The sequence below is a fragment of the Lagenorhynchus albirostris genome, chromosome 3 (genome assembly GCF_949774975.1).
Source record: "Lagenorhynchus albirostris chromosome 3, mLagAlb1.1, whole genome shotgun sequence".
Lineage (NCBI taxonomy): Eukaryota > Metazoa > Chordata > Mammalia > Artiodactyla > Delphinidae > Lagenorhynchus > Lagenorhynchus albirostris.
Genome location: NC_083097.1, coordinates 25,800,745 through 25,826,606, shown reverse-complemented (window position 1 = coordinate 25,826,606; position 25,862 = coordinate 25,800,745). Strand labels below are relative to the sequence as shown.

General features: G+C 41.1%; 1 protein-coding gene across 9 annotated transcripts in view; it reads left to right on the top strand.

The window, feature by feature from the left end:
- The window catches only part of DROSHA (drosha ribonuclease III), a 127,025-nt gene that overhangs the window by 89,988 nt on the left and 11,175 nt on the right, over positions 1-25,862 (top strand). For 8 of the 9 annotated variants that reach the window (XM_060146909.1, XM_060146908.1, XM_060146906.1 and 5 more), the window contains 3 exons: positions 5,487-5,531; positions 7,057-7,214; positions 8,723-8,828. In XM_060146909.1, coding sequence (XP_060002892.1) covers positions 5,487-5,531; positions 7,057-7,214; positions 8,723-8,828 — 309 coding nt within the window. The remainder of the gene's footprint in view (positions 1-5,486; positions 5,532-7,056; positions 7,215-8,722; positions 8,829-25,862) is intronic. The other variant, XM_060146907.1, reaches the window with a different exon arrangement.

The window sequence follows — 25,862 nt, the reverse complement described above, 5'->3', positions numbered from 1 at the left end:
CTACCTTTTTAATCCTGCATGTAATAGAGCATACTGGCTGCTTTTTGTACCCAAACAAGTCAATTTAACATTTAAAGGGAGAGGCAACTCTGTATTCCCTATTGAAATGTCATTATAATTGAATGAAATAGCCCTCATGGAGCAGTAAAGAACATAGGAAGCCAGGGTTTTAAGCCTTTGTGAAACCTTCAATGTAAGTGGCTGTCAGATGTTATTACTGTATTCCTTAGGATAGTTAAAAAAAAAAAAGAATCAATAGTTTTGAAAAATGGGGCCTGGATGATGCTCATATCTGAGGATTTGATCTTCTTTTACCTGTTTTTATAGAGATAGGTGGTGATTTTATACGTGTGAATTTCCTCCCGGTGGGAGCATTATCTACAGGTGTTCCATGTCCCCCATTTTGTCCTACAACCTATAAACAAGTGTGCATCTCGATTTGTATCTGTAGCAGATGTATTTTAAGTCTCTTTCTCAAAACTTAAAATAACTTTGTTCTGGCCTTTATCTTTTGTTGGCAGTTTCAGCAACCTCTTTACTTTGTTTGCTCCTCCAGCCTTGCCTCTGTGTGCCCCCTCACCCCTTGAACCTATCCTCCACCTACTCCTGCCCCTGTCCTCCCATCTTACCTGCATCCCCCATCCACTCTGTGTTCCCGTTTTCCTGAATTATATGCAGCTTTATACCTGGTAGTCTTAATTGCATCAGTTTTGTTTAGATTCTTTTCTCTCTTTAAACTGCTTCTCTCCCACTTGTCTACTTAGCAGGCTTATCTTTTATTTCCAGTACCAAGTACAATGCTGGCATGTGCAGAGTTTAATAAATATTTGTTAAAGGAATGAAATGGATAAATGACTAAATGAAAAAGCAGAGTCTGAACATCATCTTACCAATGGGACGGCTGACATTCAGAATTTGTTTTAGTCATTTTAGTGTGTCTTTTGTGAAATTGAACAGTGCTTAGTAATATATGGTCTTCCCACTTCAGCGTTTTCAAGTGCGCACACTTGGACAGTCTAACTCATCTGACATCTCCATACTGGTTTACATCTCTTAGTTGTAGTATGTGAGAGATTTTGGCGAACCATCGTACTTTTTCTTGAGTAATGGTTCTGTGAAAGTCCAGTTAGCCAAAGACAGCCAGAGACAAGCTGTAGGTTTACTGACTCCACGCATGGGGCTGGGGGAGGGGGCAGGGGGCATGCTCATAACAGGGAGGGGACCCTCCTTTCTGAGGCCTGGGCTGGTGCTGACCGGTTCCGAGGGGCCAGGAAAGCAGGGATCAGTTCTTGTTTGGTTGCCGTGTCTGAGGCCGGGTTAGAAGAAGCAGTGGGGGCTTCTCTGGTGGCGCAGTGGTTGAGAGTCCGCCTGCTGATGCAGGGGACGCGGGTTCGTGCTCCGGTCCGGGAAGATCCCACATGCTGCAGAGCGGCTGGGGCCGTGCGCCATGGCCGCTGGGCCTGCGCGTCTGGAGCCTGTGCTCCGCAACGGGAGAGGCCACAACAGTGAGAGGCCTGCGTACCGCAAAAAAAAAAAAAAAAAAAAAAGAAGAAGAAGGGGATTAATTTGGGATTGGGTGCTGTCAGGAGCCAAGGGGCAGTTTAGCTATTGAGTGTCCCTGGCAATCTTTATTTCGGGGCTAAGACATAGCAGAGCAGGTCAGAGGGCAACACTGGTGGGAGAGCAGTTGTTTCTCAAACCAGGGGGTCGTTCAGGGTTTTACAGATGCTGTAAGACCTTGAGGGAAATGCTGTTTCCTGTTAACTTGGAAGCTGGCTTTATGTGCATCGTCCTATCAGCCCTGTTAACAGAAGGGCTATTTTTCTTTCTCAGCCTGAACTACTTTTTACTCTTTCAGCCCCAGGATGATTTTGCCAATTCTGTGTTTTCAGGTCTGTGTGACCCTTCCCGGCTTACCCAGTACATTCAGAGCCACTGTTTCCATTTGACCATCCAATGACCCTCTCAGAAACATAGGGAGCAATTACTATGTAATCTTTCCTAGTCTTCCACTCCCCACCCCATACACACCTCTTTTTGTCTGTGCATATCTGTCCCAATTTCTCTGACCCAGGCCTTTCTCTGGAGCTCCAGAAATTGGAAAAAGTGTCTTTTCAAATTGCCTCTGGGCAGCTTCACCTGGGTGTTCCACAGACACCTAATTTCAACAGGTTTAGTATTTGAATTCAATGCCTTAGCCCCCAAACATATATCTCCTTCTTTAATTTTATGATCTAAACCAGAAACCTTAGGGTATTCTTTTGTCCTTAAGCTTTTTTCTCATCTCCATTCAGTTGCAAACCCCTGTCAGTTCGGTGGCCGTACTGCTGCTTTTTTTTTGTTTTTTTTTTTTTTTGCGGTATGTGGGCCTCTCACTGTTGTGGCCTCTCCCGTTGCGGAGCACAGGCTCCGGAAGCGCAGGCTCAGCGGCCATGGCTCACGGGCCTAGCTGCTCCGCAGCATGTGGAATCTTCCTGGACCGGGGCATGAACCCTCGTCCCCTGCATCGGCAGGCGGACTCTCAACCACTGCGCCACCAGGGAAGCCCCGTACTGCTGCTTTAACGTTTGTCCTCCTCGTCTCTCATCTGCCATAATTAACCCGTTGTCCTTCCCTGCTGCTCTAGTCGATCATTCATGCTGCGTTTAGTGTTGTCTTCTTTTTAATGCAGAGATTTGATTATGGTCTTTGTGGCTTAAAATCTTTGGTTTCTTTATTGCCTGCCAAAGTCTGTATTACACAACATAGCATTTAATAGTTCTCATAATCTGACTCCCACCTATTTTTTCAGTCTCCTTTCTTTTCACTCCCTCTTTGTGCCATTCTAGGAATTACCTTTTTTTAATTTTAATTTTTTTTGAGTCTGTTATAATTTAACAAATAAGTGTTTATTTTATTTTATTTTTTGCTTTACAGTGTTGTGAAAAATTTTTTTTAGGTTTACAGCAAAATTGAGAGGAAGGTACTGAAATTTCCCATATATTCCCTGCCCCACACATGCACAGCCTCCTCCACTATCAGCATCCCTGACCAGAGAGGTAAATTTGATATAATCAGTGAACCTGCACTGACATCATAATCACCCAAAGTCCATAGTTTACATGAGTGTTCACTCTTGGTGTACATTCCGTGGGTTTAGACAAATATGTAATGACATACAGCCACCGTTACAGTGTCATACGTTTTCACTGCCTTCAAATCCTCTGTGCTCTGCCTATTAAGAGTTACCCTTTTGTGTGTGTATACTTTGAGACCTATTATTTGTGTATGTATGGTACCCTGCTTTTGATTCCCTCCCTCTGCTGATGTACTGAATTCCTCAGTGTTCTGTGTTCTTAAGAATACAGCTGAAAAGTCACTTCCTTTTTGAAGCTTGATCTGACACCCCAGGCAGAGTTTTCCTGGCACTTGGTATATATACATCACTATTATAGAATTTGTCATAGTTTATTAAATTATACTTATTTACCTTCATTCTTCCCCACTAGGCTCCTTTGAGGACAGAGATAGTGTCTTATTCGTCTTAGTAAGCTAATATGTAACAGGTATTCAATAAAAATATGCTGTATGATCTAATGTCCCAACAGTCAATGAACATTTTCCAGAAGAGCAAACTGAAGGTAGAGGCTTTACCTAAGGTCCTTGGGCTAATAGAAGGCAGAGCTGGGATTCCAGTCGAGATCTTTTCCAGGGTATTTTCTCTGACCCCAAGGGGGCAACAGAACCTTATCTCAGTGTGCAGGGTAGAATAAAGGAAATGGATGCCATTGAAACAGGCTAGTTGTGAGGTTTTTAAGCTATTACACCAAGATGGGTGACAGCAAACATCAAAGAAGAAATCAGTGTTTTTGAGCAAAGAATACATAGGAGAAAGGAGGAAGATGAATCTAGAAGTCCCTGACAGTTTTGAGCTTTGGAGATTGAAGTTGGTCAGGAGAGAGCGTTGTTTGTCGTCATTGTTGATGTCATCATTATTAATAGTGGCATTTTCTGTATGCCAGCACTGGGTTCAATGCTTTGAGTACATTGCCCACTGAGGCATCAGAGAACAGTCTGAAGTAGGTACTGTGATTATCTTTGTCTTACACTTGAGGAAAGGTTGGCTCAGGGAGGTTAGGTAACTTGCCAACGGGGAATCAGGATTAAATCAGGCAGCCTGTCTCCTCATCCTGCAGCTTTTTCTAACACCATACTCCCTAGTTTAAGGTGAAAGGTAAAAAGGTATGATTTGGTCATTTAGGTTTGAGGTAAAAGATGCCCATAAAGGCACTTAAAGTTATGGACCTGTAGCTTGGGTGAGAGGTCAGAACTGCAGCAGAGATGAACAAGTGATTTAAACAGAGGTAGCAGTTAAAGCAATGGGAATGACAGGGCTCTCCAGAGAAGCAGGTAATGAACAGGTCAGGCAAGGGGCTGAAGTTTGGCAAATGTCCGTTTCAGGTACAGCAGGAAGAGAAAAAGCATTGAGAGAACATGAGAAAGTTGCAGGAAGGGAGTGACATTCAGTATAATTTATGCTACAGAGAATTCAAGGGAAAGGTTATTGAATTGGTTAAGAGAAGTCCTTTAAATAGCTTTAAAAGAACAGTTTGATATTTAAGCTTGTTTTTTATATTGGCAAAATAAAACACCAAAAATAAAACCTAAGTGTATTTTATTAAGATGCAAGTTGTACAAAAATATCAGGTATTTTATTTCACTTTGTCATCATCTGATCACAAGTGATAATATATTTTCCTATACTTCCCCCCTCCAAAAATTTAAAAAAAAAACTTAGTTTTGTCATTTATCTCAAAAACCTATCATCGAGGCCAGAAAGGAGATTCAGTTGGAGGCTCCCTAGAGTCTAAAACTGAAGGAAAAACACTTTAATCCCGAGGAAGGTCTAATTATAACTGCCTCTGGATTTAACTCAATGGATTAGGATTTTCCACAGAATTTATTCTTTTATTTATTCTCTTATTTCAAGTATGCATTTGTAATGATCCACAGTAAAAGTGTGGTCTTACAAATCTAAGTGTTTAGGAACTAGATATGGGGTGTTTTCCACTCCATCTTAAAACAACTCAACGATAATGAATTAGTGCCTAAATAAAGGACCATTTGAGATGAGTTTTCATTACAAAAGGCACAGCTGATGTGCATTTCTGGGGAATGGTAAACTAAAAAATGTGATTAAAACAGCAGCTTAATCCAGTGTATTAGGTTAAGCAAATGGGTAACTTAGTTTTAAAAGGTGTCTTTGACTCTTGGGGGTGTGGGGGGCTCTTTTCCTCCCCAGCTTAATAGGCTAATTAGAGTCACTGCAGGCAATTTGAGTGGTGAATACACTTTAAAAAAAATAGTTTGCCAGCACTATTAAATTTGCAATAAGTGGAGTCAGCATCTAAAATAGTTCAGTATTTCACATAATGGCATTTTATTTAGCACTCTAGAGTGTGTTAAATGGCTCCCTCAAGCATTAAAGGCATCACTCCATTTTCCAGGACTTGCGCGAAGTCTGGCTCAATTATCCTCTCCACCCACTCCAGGTAAGTGTGACCTTCCTGTCTGCAGTAAGCTTTATAACTCTGGGCATTCATGATGCTTCAGTCTGCCTTTTGTCCCTTCCTGCTTTTATCCTTTGATTCCCTTCTGTGGCTTTATGACTTTAAGCTGGGGTGTCAGGCCGGAGAACTTTGGAACGAATATTAAAACGATGCCATGTGTTGCCCTCTTTGTGGTCTGGGGTGAGGTGGGGGAAGCACTGGGAGTCGCCTTCCCTCAGGAGGCAGGGAGAACTACTTGCATGGCTGTGGTTTGGTCCCCTCTCTTCCCCAAAACAGTGATAGTCAAAGCATAATATGTTGTCTCCAGTATATCTACATGCCTGCTATTATAGGGAAAATAATATGGAAGCAAGTCTGGGCTTATTACAAAGTAGAACAAATACTAAATTAACATTGCTAAATCGTAACCTAATTTGGATCTTAGAAGTTGATGGCTTTGGCTTTGATGCATAAAACATATTGTAAATTAAAATTTTAGTACAGTATAATGGCTTTTTATTCAAGATTTTGGAATTTAAAAGATCTACTTATGGTGACACTTTTTTCCCCAGTTGGTTTAAAAATTCTTACTATTCTTTGCTTTTATTACCATTTTACCTTGGAGATATACATCATATACATACACATGTAAATGTATACTCATATATACATATTTTTGTATATGTATATTATGTGTATATAAAAGTCATCACTAGTGGCTGAACTCTCTCATGAGAGGCTTTACAGTAATAAGTGACATTAATTCAGAGTACTTTAGAAATATTTTATGAGTATGAGCTTGCCCAGAGTTCCTGAAAATATTCATTTTATTTAAACTCTTCATATTTGCTCTCTGCTAGTGGTTAAAGTCTCATTGTTATGTGGAGCACCTGACTAGTGGTATAATAATCTCCAGTGTGATAAAACTGAATCCAGTTTTAATGATGTTCATTTGCCAAAATAGGTTGGTCCCTAGAAGACACGCAGAGGTCAAGTTACTCAATGCAGAGATTCTCAAAAGCTGGTCCCCAGACCAGCAGCATCTGCATTACCTGGGAACTTATCAGAAAGGCAAATCCTTGGTCCTTATTCCAGTCATACTGAATCAGACGCTCTGGGGGCAGGGCCTGGCTATCTGCTTTTAACAAGTCCTACAAGGGTTTGATGAACACTAAAGTTTGAGAACCACTGAGTTACCAGATAGATATATATGTATTCTCTACCAGTGGTTCTTCAGCTTGCCTCTTCCTTGGAGAGCTAGTATAATACTTGGGATTTTGAACTATCTGTGTACAGTATTTGGCCTTGAAATCTGATAGAAGATTGGAAAATATTATTTGAGCCTTCTTTAAATATTAGGTTTGTTTGCCATTCTAAGGGATGAGAAAGAAGCTTTCGTGTTTTATTGGCATTTCAGAAATTTCTGCCCGTGGGAGAAGGAAGTTTACAAAACACTATCTTAGAATGGATAATTACTTTTGTAACTAAAAACTGCATGTGATTTTTCTTTCTTTCTTTCTTCTTGTAGCTTCAAGAGCCAAATACTGATCGACAACTTATTGAGACTTCTCCAGTTCTGCAGAAACTTACTGAATTTGAAGACGCAATTGGAGTAATTTTTACCCATGTTCGACTTTTGGCAAGAGCATTCACATTGAGAACTGTGGGATTTAACCATCTGACCCTGTAAGTTAGAAGTACTCATGTAGTTCTAACATGGGCATTTAGACAGGCAGTCCCAAACGTTTGCTGCATGCCCTTCCAAGGTTGGGGTCTCGAACATATTTCCAGGGAAGTCACGTCGTTCGATGGATGAGCAAGCAGACACCAGTGTGGACCAGAGGATATGCTCTAATCAAGTATTTTTGGTCTCATTGTCATGCATCTTATTTCTCTGTAAAGTATAAGAGAAGTGTGAAGGAAGTAAAAACGTTTTCTATGAAGGGACAAATATTATAGGCTTTATAGGCCATGTGGTATCTGTCATGATGATTCAACTCTGCCATAGTAACAAAAGCAGCCACAGGAAAAATGTAAATGAATGAACATGGCTGTGTCCCTTTTTACTAAAACAGGCCATAGGCTGAATGTGGTCCTCCAATCCCTGCTCTGGATGAGTGATTTGAACATGAGCTAATGAAATAATTAATAAAATAACCAAAACGTTGTTTCTTTGCATGGTGTTTTTTATTCAGTTTTGGCTTCCTTCCCCCAAATCAGATATTCACAGTTCTCTTTACACTGTAAAGATTAAGGATTCTTGTCATAGATTTTTTAGTCCTTAACCTAGAGTCCAGATTTGAATAATGGAGTGTATTTTTCAATAAAAAGATAAAGATTTAGGACTTCCCTGGTGGTGCAGTGGTTGAGAGTCCGCCTGCCGATGCAGGGGACGCGGGTTCGTGCCCCGGTCCGGGAAGATCCCACATGCCGCAGAGCGGCTGGGCCCGTGAGCCATGGCCGCTGAGCCTGCGCGTCCGGAGCCTGTGCTCCGCAACGGGAGAGGCCACAACAGTGAGAGGCCCGTGTACCAGAATAAATAAATAAATAAATAAATAAATAAATAAATAAATAAATAAATAAATAAAGATTTAGCAAAGAAAATTCTTGGGCCTTTTTGCTTTGTTTTGTCTGTATGAAGATTGTCTGTGCAACATTGTTGTCTCTGCTGTACAGTTGACCCTTGAATCACATGGATTTCAACTGCATGGGTCCACTTACATGTGGACGTTTTTCAATAAGTATGTGCAACAGTGCTACACAGGGTCGGTTGGTTGATTGGCTGGATCTGCAGATGCGGAACCGTGGTACAGAAGGCCGACTGTAAAGTTAAACTGGATTTTTGACTGAATGGGGGGGGTCGCTGCCCCTAACCCCCTCACTGTTCAAGGATTCAACTGTGCTTTATTTTTCAATTGATACTCCCCAGCTTTTGGCCAGGTACTATTTACTAGTCTTTATCTTAGCAGTTGTTTAATCCTTATAGTACTTACTTTACTCTCCTTTGAAACTGAACCTGTATTGACTCAGATCTCTTCTCAGTTGAGGGGCCTTAGGGAATTATTTTTAGTTTTGTGCTTTAAGCAAGATGAACACTTTCCTTTTAACATCCTGCCTTTTGAAAAAATTCTCTGTGTTTTTTTTTTTAATCCACAAATGCTTATTGATCTCTTTGCATTGATGTTTTTTCCCAGAGGCCACAATCAGAGGATGGAATTCCTCGGTGACTCCATAATGCAGCTGGTAGCCACAGAGTACTTATTCATTCATTTCCCAGATCATCATGAAGGACACTTAACTGTGAGTTTGTATTAAATCATTTCCTCCAATAAGATTGCTGTATAACAGAGAGCAAAGATTAGAAGAACCAAATATATATTTATGTAATTGACTTAGTTCTTGGTGACTTTAGCATATCATATGGTTTTGTTTCATTATGTAAATTGTGTGCAAAACAATATATGATAAGAGCTCATTTCCATTTAGTGACTGCCTACTCAGTGCAAGACATTGAGTTAGGCTTCATGGGGGGAGCAAATATTAGTTGACACCTAGTCTATCCATAAGAAGTTTAAAAACTATGAGGAGAAATTAAAAATATAAGTAAATAACTACAAATTCTCTCTCTCTTTCTATATCTATATACATATGTATATAGATATAGTGTGGGGTGTGTGTATATACGTATACATGTACACTATAAAAAGTATAAGTGAGTAATTGTAACTAAATACAGGGAGTACCACGTTAAATATTATAAAGAGACATAGGGAAACTGTGCTGTTTAGGAAAAGTAAGATTTCTTTCAGCTGTGGAATTTCTAGAAGGCTTCATGGATATGATGATGTTTGAGTCTTTAAAAGGATGAGTAGGATTTGGCCACTGGGAATTAATGGGAAGAAATTTCTATGCAAAGACATTGCACACATTGGGACTGCTGAAACAAGGGCACAGCATGGAAGATCAAAAGCCTAGTTTGAGGGGCTTCTCTGGTGGCACAGTGGTTGAGAGTCCGCCTGCTGATGCAGGGGACACGGGTTCGTGCCCTGGTCTGGGAAGATCCCACATGCCACGGAGTGGCTGGGCCCGTGAGCCATGGATGCTGAGCCTGCGCGTCTGGAGCCTGTGCTCCACAATGGGAGAGGCCACAGCGGTGAGAGGCCCGCGTACCGCAAAAAAAAAAAAAAAAAAAGCCTACTTTGGCTGGATCATGTGGAGTTGAAAGGGACTTAGACAAGGCTTGATTTATGACCAAAGTGAAATAGTTCCCATTCCTCTCACCTTTGTTTCATTTTATAAAATTTTATTGAGCTTTTTTATTTGCTGGGTGTGGTTTTTACCCTGTGAAACCAATCAGTAATAAAACCAGAGTGGAGAACAAAACATATCTGGAAGCCAGTCGTGATGATCTCTCCCAGCCCAAGGAATAACCTTTGAGAAGTCCCTCTAGAATTGGGCATTGGAAAAGCAAATATTTTATTGGGCAAATAAAAAGAGTACTCACTATAAGACATTTTGTGAGTGCAGACATTCTTCATTAGCTTGAGGCAAATAAGTCTTTCATACTTTGCATCTCTACAATTTCTATACATGTTTTGCTTTCAATAGAATTGGATCTTATCTCTGCAACTGTGAACCCTGGAAATAGTTTATGTGACACACAAATATTGGATTTAGGGAGAATATGGTTATTTGACTATGTTTAGATGTAATTTTTCAGCAGAATTTCTAAGCCCAACAAAATATGGTCCTTTAATTCTTTCACTCAGTGAATATTATGTTCCTGCTATGCCCCATGTACCATTATATGGGAAATCGGGAATACTATTATTTTACATTTAGTTTAAAATTAGCAGTTTGATTACCACTTAAAGTTAACTGCTTTTGGATGGACAAGAAATTCCTCTTGAATTAATATTAAGTTCTTAAGAACATATGAGCATTTACCAGAAATAAACTAGTATCTAGTATCTTGCTCTACATTCAGGAATCAATAAATGCTCGTTCAGTATCTTCCATTAGGGAATACACTTCATAGCTGTCAGAGTATCTGGTTGGTCTGAGAAATGGCGAAACTAAACCAAATGGCTTAAGTGGTAATTCATCTTATGGCCATAAAGAGACCACTGTAGAAAATGTGTGACTTAAATACACACATTTACCCCTATATTCCCACAAATTAATTGTGAACTCCAGGATTTTGTGGAGCAGGGACGTATGGATCAGCAAGTTTACTGCTTCTCTTCTTGGCCACGGCACATCCCGCCCCTGACCCCCAACACTGAACAGATAATGAAACCAGAACTCAGAAAGGCATGGGCCCTGCCCAAGGTCTGGATAAAGGTAAAAGCAGGACTATGCTAGACTCCAGTTTTGTGTTCTTTCCAAAATGACTTCAGTGCTGTAACTAATTTTATCCAAAATGTGTTTATCAGCCTTGCTGTCTTAAAAATAAAGAATTTTTGGATAGCTTCTTAGAAAAATGTTAACAAAGAACAAAATTCTGATATGATGGTTTTATGAACTGTATTCACAGAAAGCTTCTGTAGAAATCAGTAGGACCAAGAGATCTGCTGACAAAACAAAGATGTTCAGTCATCAGTGAAATACATATTTAAAAGATACTGACTCTCATTAATGTCTCTTTGATGTGGTTGCTCCCTCCCTCCTCCTTTTTTTTTTTTGCGGTACACGGGCCTCTCACTGTTGTGGCCTCTCCCGTTGCGGAGCACAGGCTCCGGACGCCCAGGCTCAGCGGCCATGGCTCACGGGCCCAGCCGCTCCGCAGCACGTGGAATCTTCCCAGACCGGGGCACGAACCCGTGTCCCCTGCATCGGCAGGCGGACTCTCAACCACTGCACCACCAGGGAAGCCCCCTCCCTCCTTGAGCCGCTGTCTCCCATTGGCTTCTATGATGCTGCACGTTCCTGGTTTTCCTCTCACCTCTTGAGCTACTCTCTTAGCCTCCTTTGCAGGCTCATCCTATTCTATAGAGCTGATGAATATTCCAGGATGTACAAGGTTTACTCCTAGGCATTTCTTCTTCTTAGTAGAGTCTCTTATAGGCAGTCTTTTCCAAGTATAGCATTAGTTTCACTCTGTAGGCAGACTTTTTTTTTTTTTTTTTTTTTTTGCGGTATGCGGGCCTCTCACTGTTGTGGCCTCTCCCGTTGCGGAGCACAGGCTCCGGACGCGCAGGCTCAGTGGCCATGGCTCACGGGCCCAGCCGCTCCGCGGCATGTGGGATCTTCCCAGACCGGGGCACGAACCCGTGTCCCCTGCATCGGCAGGCGGACTCTCAACCACTGCGCCACCAGGGAAGCCCTGTAGGCAGACTTTTAAATGGACTTCTTCAATCCCGTTTCTTTTCTGAGCTCCAGTGCCAGCTGCCTTCTCATCATCTCCACATGTTGAAGACTGAACTTGAAGTCTTCTGCCACCTGGGTCCTCTACCAGTATTCCTTGAGTAATTGAATGGCAACATCACCGATCCAGTGTTGCAAGTCAGAAACCTAGGAGTCATCTTTGATTCCTCCCTCTGCTTCCCTTCCCTATATTCTAGTCCATTCGCAAGTTTTGACAGTATTACTGCTGGACAGTGTTATGTCTTCATCACCCAGATCCTCTCTACCGACCTCTGTCACCTGGACCACTGCAGTGGTTTCTGCATAGCTGTCACAGTGTTACAGGAATATGATTGACAGAGAGACTCGGTTAGAAGAGGTGGCATTTACTAAATTGCAAAGGATAGGAATCTTAAGGTTGTGCTTATACAAAGCAGTAGGCAATGCAGCAGGCTCAGATTTCCCATGAGATGTGTGTTACTATTGGAAAAGCTGGTCTTTGCCATTCTTGTACTCTCCAATGGGGGACATTGTCTCAGGTTTCGGGCCTGTTGGACAGCGTTACGGCTTCCTACACCAGCCTTCCTGAATCAGCTCTTGCTCCCATGCAGGCCAGGAGTCTTCTGCCTTCTGCGGAAGTCTTCTTACCTTCTGCGGCCAGTGGAGTCTTCACCACACATATTTTGTGACCACACTAGCCATTCATCGTCAGTCCACTTAGGTTGTTCCTCTTCACTTCCCCAACCTTCTCAGACCTCTTCTCTTTTCTGTTGACTTCCTCTCCATGAGTCTGAATACATCTGTACGTTACCTTCTATTTTATGTCTTCAGTTCTTACTTGCCCCTAACTCCATACTCAAATATCTCCATATTTAGAGATATACTTGGATATCTAGATATACTGGATCTCTGGTTGGATTTCTATCAGGCACCTCAAACCTAACATGGCCGAAACAAAACTGATTTTTACCCCCAAACCTTGGTGTTCTCCATATCAGTAAGGATTGTTCTGTTCTTAGCTCAGGCTAAAAACCTTGGAGTTATCCTTAACTCTTCTCTTTCTCTCATCCTACACCTCCTAGCCATTAGCATAGCCTGTTGATTTTACCTTAAAAGCTCGTCCCAAACATAACTACTTTTCACCAGCTCCACTATTATCACCGTGGTCTGGACCACAGTTATCTTTACCTTAAATTACAGCCATAGCCTCCCAACTGGTCCATCCCTCCCCACCCTTCAGCCTATGTTCAGCACATCATCTAGAGGGACTGTTTTTAAAGAGAAGTCGGATTACAACTTCCTTTGTGCAAAACGTAAAGATTTCTCATCTCAAGGGTGAAAGACAATGTTGTTACCTACAAGACCCTGTATGACCTGCTTTCCTGCTGCCGTCTTAGACTTTTTCTCCTAGACACTTCACATTAGCCTCTGTGAGATTCCTGCAGGACACTAAGCAAGCCTTTGCCTCAGGGCCTTTTACATGCTTGCGGCCAAATCCCACACCTGTGTTCAGATGTCATCACCAGTGAGGCTTTCTTTAATTCACTCTGCTTGATAGTAACCTTTTTTCCTCATCCCCAGCTCCCCTCCCCCAGTCTGGAAGCTTACCTCCATTTTCTCCTTCCTTTTTCTACTTAGCACATACTATTCTCTCATCAGAGTGTAAACTTTGTCTATCTTCTTCACTCCTGATTCCCTGGGTCCTTGGACAGTCCTGGCATATCAGTGCTCAGCAAATATGCTGAGTGAATAATCATCATATTCCAGTCTAATGCTCTTCATTTTTTCTTTGGAGAGTGAAATGAACAAGCCTGCCCACCTGCCCGGCCTTGTGTCACATATTTGTCTTATCACTCTGCACCTCTTACCTGGCCTGCTTTGTGTTCCTCCAAGCTCTCTCCTGCCATTGGGTTTGTACCTGTTCTACCTGGAGACCATTCTGCTTCCTGCCCTTACTCTCAGCTGCCTGGTATCTCCTACTCTGCATTAGATGTCAGTTCCCGCATGACTGCTGCCTGCAAGGGAAACTTTCCAGTCAAATTTCTGTGTTCTTTTCCTTCCTGGCACTTATTTGAGTTTTCCTGTCCCACTAGCCTGGAAGTTCTGTGAGAGCATGTGTTTATTTATCACTATATGTGCAGCATATATGTATATGGTATATGTAGGCTCTCAATACATATTTGATAAGTAGAAGAATGAGAGTTTTGTGGGCAGCTAAGTCATATAGAGAGGGAAGTGGAAGTGGCATTGGAAGGAAACAACATGTTTTTTTTTATGTGTAAGGAAAGAAGCTGAAAACTATTTATGAATATCTAAGGATTAAAAGTAATTTAAAATTTGCAGAGGATTACTTACTGCAGTTGTATTTGGCTGGGTAGAAGGCAGGGAGAGGATGGCTAATTATTCATTATTGTGATTAAAGAACACACAACTACGGCGAGGCATTAGTTGGCTCAGAGCTGTTCCCTTGCACACTCGCTTCATAGAGAATAAGGACGGTTGAGCAAATGAAACCGTGGTTTTCAAGTTTTGAATGCTGATGGGGGAAATCTATAGTGTTCTATAAGTTGGGTGTTCAAGAAGTCCTGTTTGGGAATGAATGTCAGACTTATATAATTGTGCTAGCATGATGGAGTTTGAATTGGGATGTATAGGGAAGAGGTTCTATTTCATAGACTGAAGTTTTGGTTTTTGAGGGTAGAACCTACTCAGTAGAGTCAGGGTAAATAGGAGAGTGTCTCAAAGAGCATTTATTTAGACAAGAATGCCTCTTTTATCACACTTTCAACTTTTAACATTTGCATCTTTTTCACCTCTATTTCATTCTTTTCTCTTAGCCTTTCCTATAAGTTTCCGAGCTAAAGATAGTTGTCAGTCCCATGCCTACAATGTGCAAGGCACTGTGCCTAGTGGAGGCGTCCACCAGCAAGATGAACTTGCAGAAATTTTTGTTTGTAGAGGAATGATTTGGGGTAATGGGAAAGCAAAGATTACAGATAAAATTTGAGAACCAGTGATCTAATCCTTCCCTGCTGCCTTCAGACAGCACTAAGCATAAATCAAACAAGCTATCTAACAGATCTCTTTGAGAGGGTAGATTCCACAGCCTCCTGTTTGAGAATTTCTCCATCACTGTCATAATTTGGCTGTTTGTATCTGACCTGCACTCCAGCGGGTAGCATTTGCATCTCTACAATTTCTATACATGTTTTGCTTTCAATAGAATTGGATCTTATCTCTGCAACTGTGAACCCTGGAAATAGTTTATGTGACACACAAATATTGGATTTGGGGAGAATATGGTTATTTGACTATGTTTAGATGTAATTTTTCAGCAGAATTTCTAAGCCCAACAAAATATGGTCCTTTAATTCTTTCACTCAGTGAATATTATTCACTGAATATTATGTTCCTGCTATGCCCCATGTACCATTATATGGGAAATCGGGAATGCTATTATTTTACATTTAGTTTAAAATTAGCAGTTTGATTACCACTTAAAGTTAACTGCTTTTGGATGGACAAGAAATTCCTCTTGAATTAATATTAAATTCTTAAGAACATATGAGCATTTACCAGAAATAAACTAGTTCTTTAGTTATCACGGGAAATGGAGGCCATCTGGCTACCACTGTTGGTATGAGAGACCTGTGTGGCACATCACTGTCATTTTTAATAATATGTTCTACTTTCACCCCATGGTCTTGTAGTAAAGTCCTCAAAATAATAAATCAGAGTCTACTGTTTTACACTAGATGGCCCTCTCTGGTAGCTCACGTCCCACAGCTGTGGTTTTCTCTTTAGAATCAAGAGTGAATAGAAGTTTAAGGAAGAGTGCCAATGTGTTTCTTTGCTTATTTTAAACCAATAAACCTTTCTCTTATTAAAATTTAAGTTTACACTAATTAGGAAAGACTGCTATGTTGAGATAATAGAAAACATACCGGATTCTCAAAATCGCACTTGGCAATTTGTGATATTTTTGTCGGTCCCTGCCACTGCTTCAGGAACTCAGCAGTCTTTTTCTCAGCTTCACAGAGAGCCCTAACTACAGCTTTCCTCACTTTTTCTGCTAATTTCAAGTTAAATTGTATCTTTCTTGCTGGGTGTTAAAAAAAGTTGTTAAGGACAGGTTAGCACTTAGTAAAATGGAGAGCTTTGAAGACTATTAGTGGACAGGTATCCAGAATATTTTGATTGAAGACAAATCCAGAGGAATTCCTGGAACCTCCTATAACCGTTTTCCTATAACCGAAGAGCAAGCATATCTTATAATGATGATGTCAGTAATGACAGCGGCTAACGTCTCTGTGTGTTTATTATGTGCCAGTCATTGTACTTAGATTGTATACTCATTCACTTTAATTCTCATTACATCCCTGTGAAGTAGGTACTACTTCCTCCATGTAATGGATGTGGAAACTGAGCCTCAGAGAGATTTAGTAACTTATACAGGGTCACCTAGCCAGGAAGTGGTAGAGCCGTAGTTTGAACCCAGGCAGCTTGGCGCCAAATCTTCTGCTTTTTACCAGTACATCTAACTCAAGGCATTGTTTGCAAAACAGTCTAATAACCATCTCATGCTCAGTTGGGTGCTTAATGTTCATTTTCAAGGTTTCTACTAAGAAATGTTTCTTCTTTGTAAAATACTAATTTATAGCATCGACATCTGCAGGCTTTCCAACCTTATGTCTTACCCCATTCAAATCCATCCACCAAAATGATCTTTCTATAATAAGAAAGTTACTTTGCCACTGCTCTCATTTGACACCTTTTGGGACTCCTCTTCCCTTATAGGAAAGTACAGACTTCTTTTACATCACCTGCAAGACTCTCTCTGCCCAGAGGCTGGGCAGCCTCACCTGTATCAGCTTTTCCCCACCAGGCTCAGATTTCTCCTGCAGTTCCACCCAGGAATCACCTCACTGTGTCATGGCCCCTTGCCTTTTTTTTGGCTGCATTGGGTCTTCATTGCTGCGCACGGGCTTTCTCTAGTTGCGGCGAGCGGGGGCTACTCTTCCTTGTGGTGCACCGTCTTCTCACCTCAGTGGCCTCTCTTGTTGCGGAGCATGGGCTCTAGGTGGGTGGGCTTCAGTAGTTGTGGCACGTGGGCCCAGTAGTTGTAGGCTGCAGAGCGCAGGCTCAGTACTTGTGGTGCACGGGCTCAGTTGCTCCGTGGCATGTGGCATCCTGCTGGACCAGGACTCGACCCCGTGTCGCTTGCATTGGCAGGTGGATTCTTAACCACTACACCACCAGGGAAGTCCTGGCCCCTTGCTTTAATAGAGCTGTTTCATCATCCTGGAAAACCCCTTCCTACTGTCTTAGTCTATTCAGGCTGCTATAGCAAAATAGCACAAACAGGATGGCTTATGAACAGCAGAAATTTATTGCTCACAGTTCTGGAGATGGAGAGTCTGAGATCAGAGTGCCAGCATGGTCAGCTGAGGGCTGTCTTCTGGCTCGCAGACTTCTCGTTGTACCTTCACAGGGTGGAAGGGGCAGGAGATCAGTATGAGGCTTCTTTTTTTTTTAGCATTTAATAAATTTACTTATTTAATAAAGTTCCTCTTTCTCATGATAGCTTCTGATTTAGTTGTTGTTGTTTTTAACATCTTTATTGGAGCAGAATTGCTTTACAATGGTGTGTTAGTTTCTGCTATATAATAAAGTGAATAACATATACATATATCCCCATATCTCTTCCCTCAAGCATCTCCCTCCCACCCTCCCTATCCCACCCCTCTAGGTGGTCACAGAGCACCGAGCTGATCTCCCTGTGCCTTGCGGCTGCTTCCCACTAGCTATCTGTTTTACATTTGGTAGTGTATATATGTCCATGCCACTCTCTCACGTTGTCCCAGCTTACCCTTCCCCGTCCCCATGTCCTCAAGTCCATTCTCTACATCTGCGTCTTTACTCCTGTCCAGCCCCTAGGTTCTTCAGAACCTTTTCTTTTTAGATTCCATATATATGTGTTAGCATACGGTATTTGTTTTTCTTTCTGACTTACTTCACTCTGTATGACAGTCTCTAGGTCCATCCACCTCACTGCAAATAACTCAATTTCGTTTCTTTTTATGGCTGAGTAATATTCCATTGTATGTATGTACCACATCTTCTTTATCCATTCATCTGTCTGTGGACACTTAGGTTGCTTCCATGTCCTAGCTATTGTAAATAGTGCTGCAATGAACATTGTGGTACATGACTTTTCTTGAATTATGGTTTTCTCAGGGTATATGCCCAGTAGTGGGATTGCTGGGTCATATGATAGTTCTATTTTTAGTTTTTTAAGGAACCTCCATACTGTTCTCCATAGTGGCCGTATCAACTTACATTCCCACCAACAGTGCAGGAGGGTTCCCTTTTCTCCACACCCTCTCCAGCACTTATTGTTTGTATATTTTTTGATGATGGCCATTCTGACTGGTGTGAGGTGATATCTCACTGTAGTTTTGATTTGCATTTCTCTAATGATTAGTGATGTTGAGCATCCTTTCATGTGTTCATTGGCAATCTGTATATCATCTTTGGAGAGATGTCTGTTTAGGTCTTCTGCCCAATTTTGGATTGGTTGTTTGTTTTTTTGATACTGAGCTGCATGAGCTGCTTGTAAATTTTGGAGATTAATCCTTTGTCAGTTGCTTCATTTGCAAATATTTTCTCCCATTCTGAGGGTTGTCTTTTGGTCTTGTTTATGTTTTCCTTTGCTGTGCAAAAGCTTTGAAGTTTCATTAGGTCCCAGTTGTTTATTTTTGTTTTTACTTCCATTTTTCTAGGAGGTGGGTCAAAAAGGATCTTGCTGTGATTTATGTCATAGAGTGTTCTGCCTATGTTTCCCTCTAAGAGGTTTTTAATATCTGGCCTTACATTTAGATCTTTCATCCAGTTTGAGTTTATTTTGTGTGTGGTGTTAGGGAGTGTTCTAATTTCATTCTCTTACATGTAGCTGTCCAGTTTTCCCAGCACCACTTATTGAAGAGGCTGTCTTTTCTCCATTGTATATTCTTGCCTCCTTTATCAAAGATAAGGTGACCATCTGTGCGTGGGTTTATCTCTGGGCTTTCTATCCTGTTCCATTGATCTGTATTTCTGTTTTTGAGCCAGTACCGTACTGTCTTGATTCCTGTAGCTTTGTAATATAGTCTGAAGTCAGGGAGCCTGATTCCTCCAACTCCATTTTTCTTTCTCAAGATTGCTTAGGCTATTCAGGGTCTTTTGTGTTTCCACACAAATTGTGACATTTTTTGTTCTAGTTCTGTGAAAAATGCTATTGGTAGTTTGATAGGGATTGCACTGAATCTGTAGATTGCTTTGGGCCATATAGTCATTTTCACAGTGTTGATTCTTCCAATCCAAGAACATAGTATATCTCTCCATCTGTTTGTAACATCTTTAATTTCTTTCATCATTGTCTTATAGTTTTCTGCATACAGGTCTTTTGTCTCCTTAGGTAGGTTTATTCCTAGGTATTTTATTCTTTTTGTTGTAGTGGTAAATGGGAGTGTTTCCTTAATTTCTCTTTCAGACTTTTCATCATTAGTGCATAGGAATGCAAGAGATTTCTGTGCATTAATTTTGTATCCTGCTACTTTACCGAATTCATTGATTAGCTCTAGTAGTTTTCTGGTAGCATCTTTCGGATTCTCTAAGTATAGTATCATGTCATCTTCAAACAGTGACAGTTTTACTTCTTCTTTTCCGATTTGGATTTTTTTTTTTCTTTTTCTTCTCTCATTGCTGTGGCTAAAACTTTCAAAACTGTTGAATAATAGTGGTGAGAATTGACAACCTTGTCTTGTTCCTTATCTTAGAGGAAATGGTTTCAGTTTTTCACCATTGAGAATGATGTTGGCTGTGGGTTTGTCATATATGGCCTTTATTATGTTGAGGTAAGTTCCCTCTATGCCTACTTTCTGGAGGTTTTTATCATAAATGGGTGTTGAATTTTGTCGAAAGCTTTTTCTGCATCTATTGAGATGATCGTATGGTTTTTATCCTTCAGCTTGTTAATATGGTGTATCACGTTGATTGATTTGCATATGTTGAAGAATCCTTGCATTCCTGGAATAAACCCCACTTGACCATGGTGTATGATCTGTTTAATGTGCTGTTGGATTCTGTTCGCTAGTATTTTGTTGATGATTTTTGCATCCGTGTTCATCAGTGATATTGGCCTGTAGTTTTCTTTCTTTGTGACGTATTTGTCTGGTTTTGGTATCAGGGTGATGGTGGCCTCATAGAATGAGTTTGGGAGTGTTCCTCCCTCTGCTGTATTTTGGAAGAGTTTGAGAAGGATAGGTGTTAGTTCTCTAAATATTTGATAGAATTTGCCTGTGAAGCCATCTGGTCCTGGACTTTTGTTTGTTGGAAGATTTTTAATCACAGTTTCAATTTCAGTGCTTGTGATTGGTCTCTTTATAATTTCTATTTCTTCCTGGTTCAGTCTCGGGAGGTTGTGCTTTTCTAAGAATTTGACCATTTTATTGGCATAAAGTTGCTTGTAGTAATCTCTCATGATCCTTTGTATTTCTGCAGTGTCAGTTGTTACTTCTTTTCCATTTCTGATTCTATTGATTTGAGTCTTCTCGCTTTTTTTCTTGATGAGTCTGGCTAATGGTTTATCAATTTAGTTTATCTTCTCAAAGAACCAGCTTTTAGTTTTATTGATCTTTGCTTTTGTTTCCTTCATTTCTTCTTCATTTATTTCTGATCTGACCTTTGTCATTTTTTTCCTTCCACTAACGTTGGGGTTTTTTTGTTCTTTCTCTGATTGCTCTAGGTGTAAGGTTAGGTTGTTTATTTGAGGTGTTTCTTGTTTCTTGAGGTAGGATTGTATAGCTATAAACCTCCCTCTTAGAACTGCTCTTGCTGCATCCCATAGGTTTTGGGTTGTCGTGTTTTCGTTGTCATTTGTTTCTAGGTATTTTTTGATTTCCTCTTTGATTTCTTCAGTGATCACTTCATTATTTAGTAGTGTATTGTTTAGCCTCCATGTGCTTGTATTTTTTACAGATTTTTCCCTGTAATTGATATCTAGTCTCATAGTGTTGTGGTCGGAAAAGATACTTGATTCGATTTCAATTTTTTTAGACTTACCAAGGCTTGATTTGTGACCCAAGATATGATCTATCCTGGAGGATGTTAACACCATGAGCACTTGAGAAGAAAGTGTATTCTGTTGTTTTTGGATTGAATGTCCTATAAATATCAATTAAGTCCATCTTGTTTAATGTATCATTTAAAACTTGTGTTTCCTTATTTTTTTTTCATTTTGGATGATCTGTCCATGGGTGAAAGTGGGGTGTTAAAGTCCCCTACTATGAATGTGTTACTGTCGATTTCCCCTTTTATGGCTGTTAGTATTTGCCTTATGTATTGAGGTGCTCCTATGTTGGGTGCATAAATATTTACAATTGTTATATCTTCTTCTTGGATCAGTCCCTTGATCATTATGTAGTGTCCTTCTTTGGCTTTTGTAATAGTCTTTATTTTAAAGTTTATTTTGTGTGATATGAGAATTTCTACTCCAGCTTTCTTTTGATTTCCATTTGCATGGAATATCTTTTTCCATCACCTCACTTTCAGTCTGTATGTGTCCCTAGGTCTGAAGTGGGTCTGTTGTAGACAGCATATATACGGGTCTTGTTTTTGTATCCATTCAGCCAGTCTATGTCTTTTGGTTGGAGCATTTAATCCACTTACATTTAAGGTAGTTATTGATATGTATGTTCCTATTACCATTTTCTTAATTGTTTTAGGTTTGTTATTGTAGGTCCTTTCCTTCTCTTATGTTTCCTGCCTAGAGAAGTTCCTTTAGCATTTGTTGTAAAGCTGGTTTGGTGGTGCTGAATTCTCTTAGCTTTTGCTTGTTTGTAAAGGTTTTAATTTCTCAGTCGAATCTGAAAGAGGTCCTTGCTGGGTAGAGTAATCTTGGTTGTAGGTTTTTCCCTTTCATCACTTTAAATATGTCCTGCCACTCCCTTCTGGCTTGCAGAGTTTCTGCTGAAAGATAGCTATTAACCTTATGGGGATTCCCTAGTTTGTCATTTGTTGCTTTTCTCTTGCTGCTCTTAATATTTTTTTCTTTGTATTTAATTTAGTTTGATTAGTTTGATTAATATGTGTCTTGATAGTTTGATTAATATGTGTCTTGTCATGTTCCTCCTGGATTCATTCTGTATGGGACTCTCTGTGTTTCCTGGACTTGATTATTTCCTTTCCCATATTAAGGAAGTTTTCAACTGTAGTCTCTTCAAATATTTTCTCAATCCCTTTTTTTTTCTCTTCTTCTTCTGGGACCCCTGTAATTCAAATGTTGGTGCGTTTAATGTCCCAGAGGTTTCTGAGACTGTCCTCAATTCTTTTCATTCTTTTTTTTTTTTCTGCTCTGTGGTAGTTATTTCCACTCTTTTATCTTCCACATCACTTATCCATTCTTCTGCCTCAGTTATTCTGCTATTTATTCCTTCTAGAGAATTTTTAATTTCATTTATTTTGTTGTTCATCATCGTTTGTTTGCTCTTAGTTCTTCTAGGTCCTTGTTAAATGTTTCTTGTATTTTCTCCATTCTGTTTCCAAGATTTTGGATCATCTTTATATCATTACTCTGAATTCTTTTTCAGGTCACCTGCCTATTCCTCTTCAATTGTTTGGTCTAGTGGGTTTATGCCTTGCTCCTTCATCTGCTGTGTGTTTTTCTGTCTTCTCATTTTGCTTAACTTACCGTGTTTGGGGTCTCCTTTTCACAGGCTGCAGGGTCATAGTTCCTGTTGTTTTTGGTGTCTGCCCCCAGTGGGTCAGGTTGGTTCGGTGGGTTGTGTAGGCTTCCTGGTGGCAGGGACTGGTTCCTGTGTTCTGGTGGATGAGCCTGGATCTTGTCTTTCTGGTGGGCAGGACCATGTCCGGTGGTGTGTTTTGGGATATCTGTGAACTTATTATGATTTTAGGCAGCCTCTCTACTAATGAGTGTGGTTGTGTTCCTGTCTTGCTAGTTGTTTGGCATAAGGTGTCCAGCACTGTAGCTTGCTGGTTGTTGAGTGGAGCTGGGTCTTAGAGTTGAGATGGAAATCTCTGGGAGAGCTTTCGCTGTTTGATATTATGTGGAGCCCAGAGGTCTCTCGTGGACCAACATCCTGAACTCGACTCTCCCACCTCAGAGGCTCAGGCCTGGCACCCAGTTGGAGCACCAACACCCTGTCAGCCACTCGGCTCAGAAAAAAAGAGAGAAAGATAAAGGAAGAAAGAAAGAAAAATAAATAAATAAATAAATAAAGTTACTAAAAATAAATTATTAAAAATAAAAAAGTGAATAATTAATTTTAAAAAGAAAGGAAGAAGAGAGCAACCAAACCAAAAAACAAATCCACCATTGATAACAAGCACTAAAAACTATACTAAAAAACAAAGAAACAAAAAAAGCCAAAAATGGACAGAGAGAACCCTAGGACAAATAGTAAAAGCAGAGCTATACAGACAAAATAACACAAAGAAGCATACACCTACACACTCACAGAAAGAGGAAAAGAAAAAAATATATATATATTAAAAAAAAAAAGGAAGAAAGCAACCAAATCAATAAACAAATCTACCAATGATAGTAAGCTCTAAATACTAAACTAAAATAAACATGAAACCAGAAACCAATGAGATGCAGAAAGCCAACACCAAGCCTACAGTTGCTCCCAAAGTCCACTGCCTCAATTTTGGGAGGATTCGTTGTCTATTCAGGTATTCTATAGATGCTGGTACATCAAGTTGATTGTGGAGATTTAATCCCCTGCTCCTGAGGCTGCAGGGAGAGATTTCCCTTTCTCTTCTTTGTTCGCACAGCTCCTGGGGTTCAGCTTTGGATTTGGCCCCGCCTCTGCATGTAGGTCTCCTGAGGTCATCTGCTCTTCGCTCAGACAGGATCGGGTTAAAGGAGCTGCTGATTCGGGGGCTCTGGCCCACTCAGGCCGGGCGGAGGGAGGGGTATGGAGTGTGGGGCGAGCCTGCGGCGGCAGAGGCTGGTATGACGTTGCACCAGCCTGAGGCACGCCGTGTGTTCTCCTGGGGAAGTTGTCCCTGGATCCCGGGACCCTGGCAGTGGTGGGCTGCACAGGCTCCCAGGAGGGGAGGTGTGGACAGTGACCTGTGCTTGCAGACAGGCTTCTTGGTGGCGGCAGCAGCAGCCTTAGTGTTTCCTGCTTGTGTCTGGTGTCTGTGCTGATAGGGGCCTCTTTTATAAGGGCATTGCTCCCATTCATGAGGGCTCCACTCTCATGACCTAATCACCTTCCAGGGGCCCCCACCTCCTAATGCCATCACCTTTAGGGGTTAGGATTTCAACATATGAATTTTGCAGTGACACAAACACTCAGACCATTGCACCCATTCTTCTCCCACTGGCAGATGCATTCTTTTCAGTTCTGACTCTACATTCATCAGAATCCACCTACATAAAATTTTTAAAAACGTACTTGTCCAGAAATTCTAATCCCTTGGTTCTTGGAAGAGGCCTGAGTACCAGTATGACAGAACTAACTAATGATTCTGTTATAACAGCCAGCTAGGTCAACAAGCCTCTGAAACGTTTTTACTCAGGGGTCAGGTCCTCCAGGAGGCCTTTTTGAAAAGCTGGGCTGGAGAAGAGTACCTGCGCGTGCTGTGGCCTCTGCTCTCACTGCAGCTGTCACAGTGCACTGCATCGGCCACTTTGTGTATGGCTTCCTTCAGAGATAGCGGCTCTCAGAGGGCAGCCACGGGATGTTGATCAGCTCAGATCTTCAGCCAGCAGCCCAGGGTCTGCTATAGCATCAGCCTCCACAGCTGTTGCACTGAACTGCCATAACTTTAGGTGGTTTTTTGCCTTGTGATCCCCTCTTGATCTCACTGGTTGGCAAACAGCATGATTTATTCTGAAACAGGGTTCAGCAAAGGCCAAGGATGGAGGTTGTCATTTAAAGAACTGCCATTCAGACTTTGTTGTTTAAGAGCAACGTCTTACCTCTTTTCAACCCATCTTCTAAATTTAAACTGACTCTAAAAATATGGATGATTTATATCTTCCTTCTCCCCCACTGACTTTTGGTTCAGGCTCCAAGTTTTGGCAAGAACTGAAAGATCTCACCTTCTGCTGGCCACCCTGCCGGTGCTTTGAGACCCATCGGGGCATATCTTAAATAAAATTGGTAGTGTTTCTGTTTACATCCTCACTGCTTTCCTCCTTCCCTGTCAGACAGCATTACTGCTCAGCACCGAATGAGGAGCCCTGAGGCTGGAAGGCGGCAGCTGGGGCCCAATAACCAGTGACATATTTTGGTTTGTGTGAGCTCATATGTACACCAGGCATGCCATGATTCTAAGGCATGAAATCTCCATACATGCAGCCCAAGTTAGAGTTTTCTCCTCTCACCAAAAGCATGTACTGAGAGAGAAGCTAGTTCACGCAGCATAGCCATATTCTCAAAATAGCCCTTCTGTTCCCCCATGGCCTGTACTTTGTGAACCTCCCCCTCCCCCATTATAAATCCAGACTGAAAAAGATGTCTCCCTTCCAGCTTCCAGCTCAGTTATTCTGTAATTACAAGATATTAGACTGGTGGGCTCCCTAATGGTTGCATTTTTGTTTTGTTTTGTTTTGTTATTTTTGGCTGCACCGCATGGCTTGCAGCATCTTAGTTCCCCGACCAGGGATTGAACCTGGGCCACAGCTGTGAAAGTGCTGAGTCTTAACCACTGGACCACCAGGGAATTCCCTGGTTGTGTCTTCTTTTTAACGTTATATGCTAGGCCTTTTTAATTTTGAGCTTCTCTGTGGATATTAATTTTAATGAAAACACTGTATTGAAGAAAAGATTGAGTTTAGGGGCAATCGGAGGAGGAAAGGAGCAGAGACAAGCAAAGAATAACAGTCTAACTCAACAGCAAGCATGGCATGTGAAGATCAAGTTGTATTTCTGCTTCATGAATCATTGTCAGACAAATTAAGAACATATTGTTTCT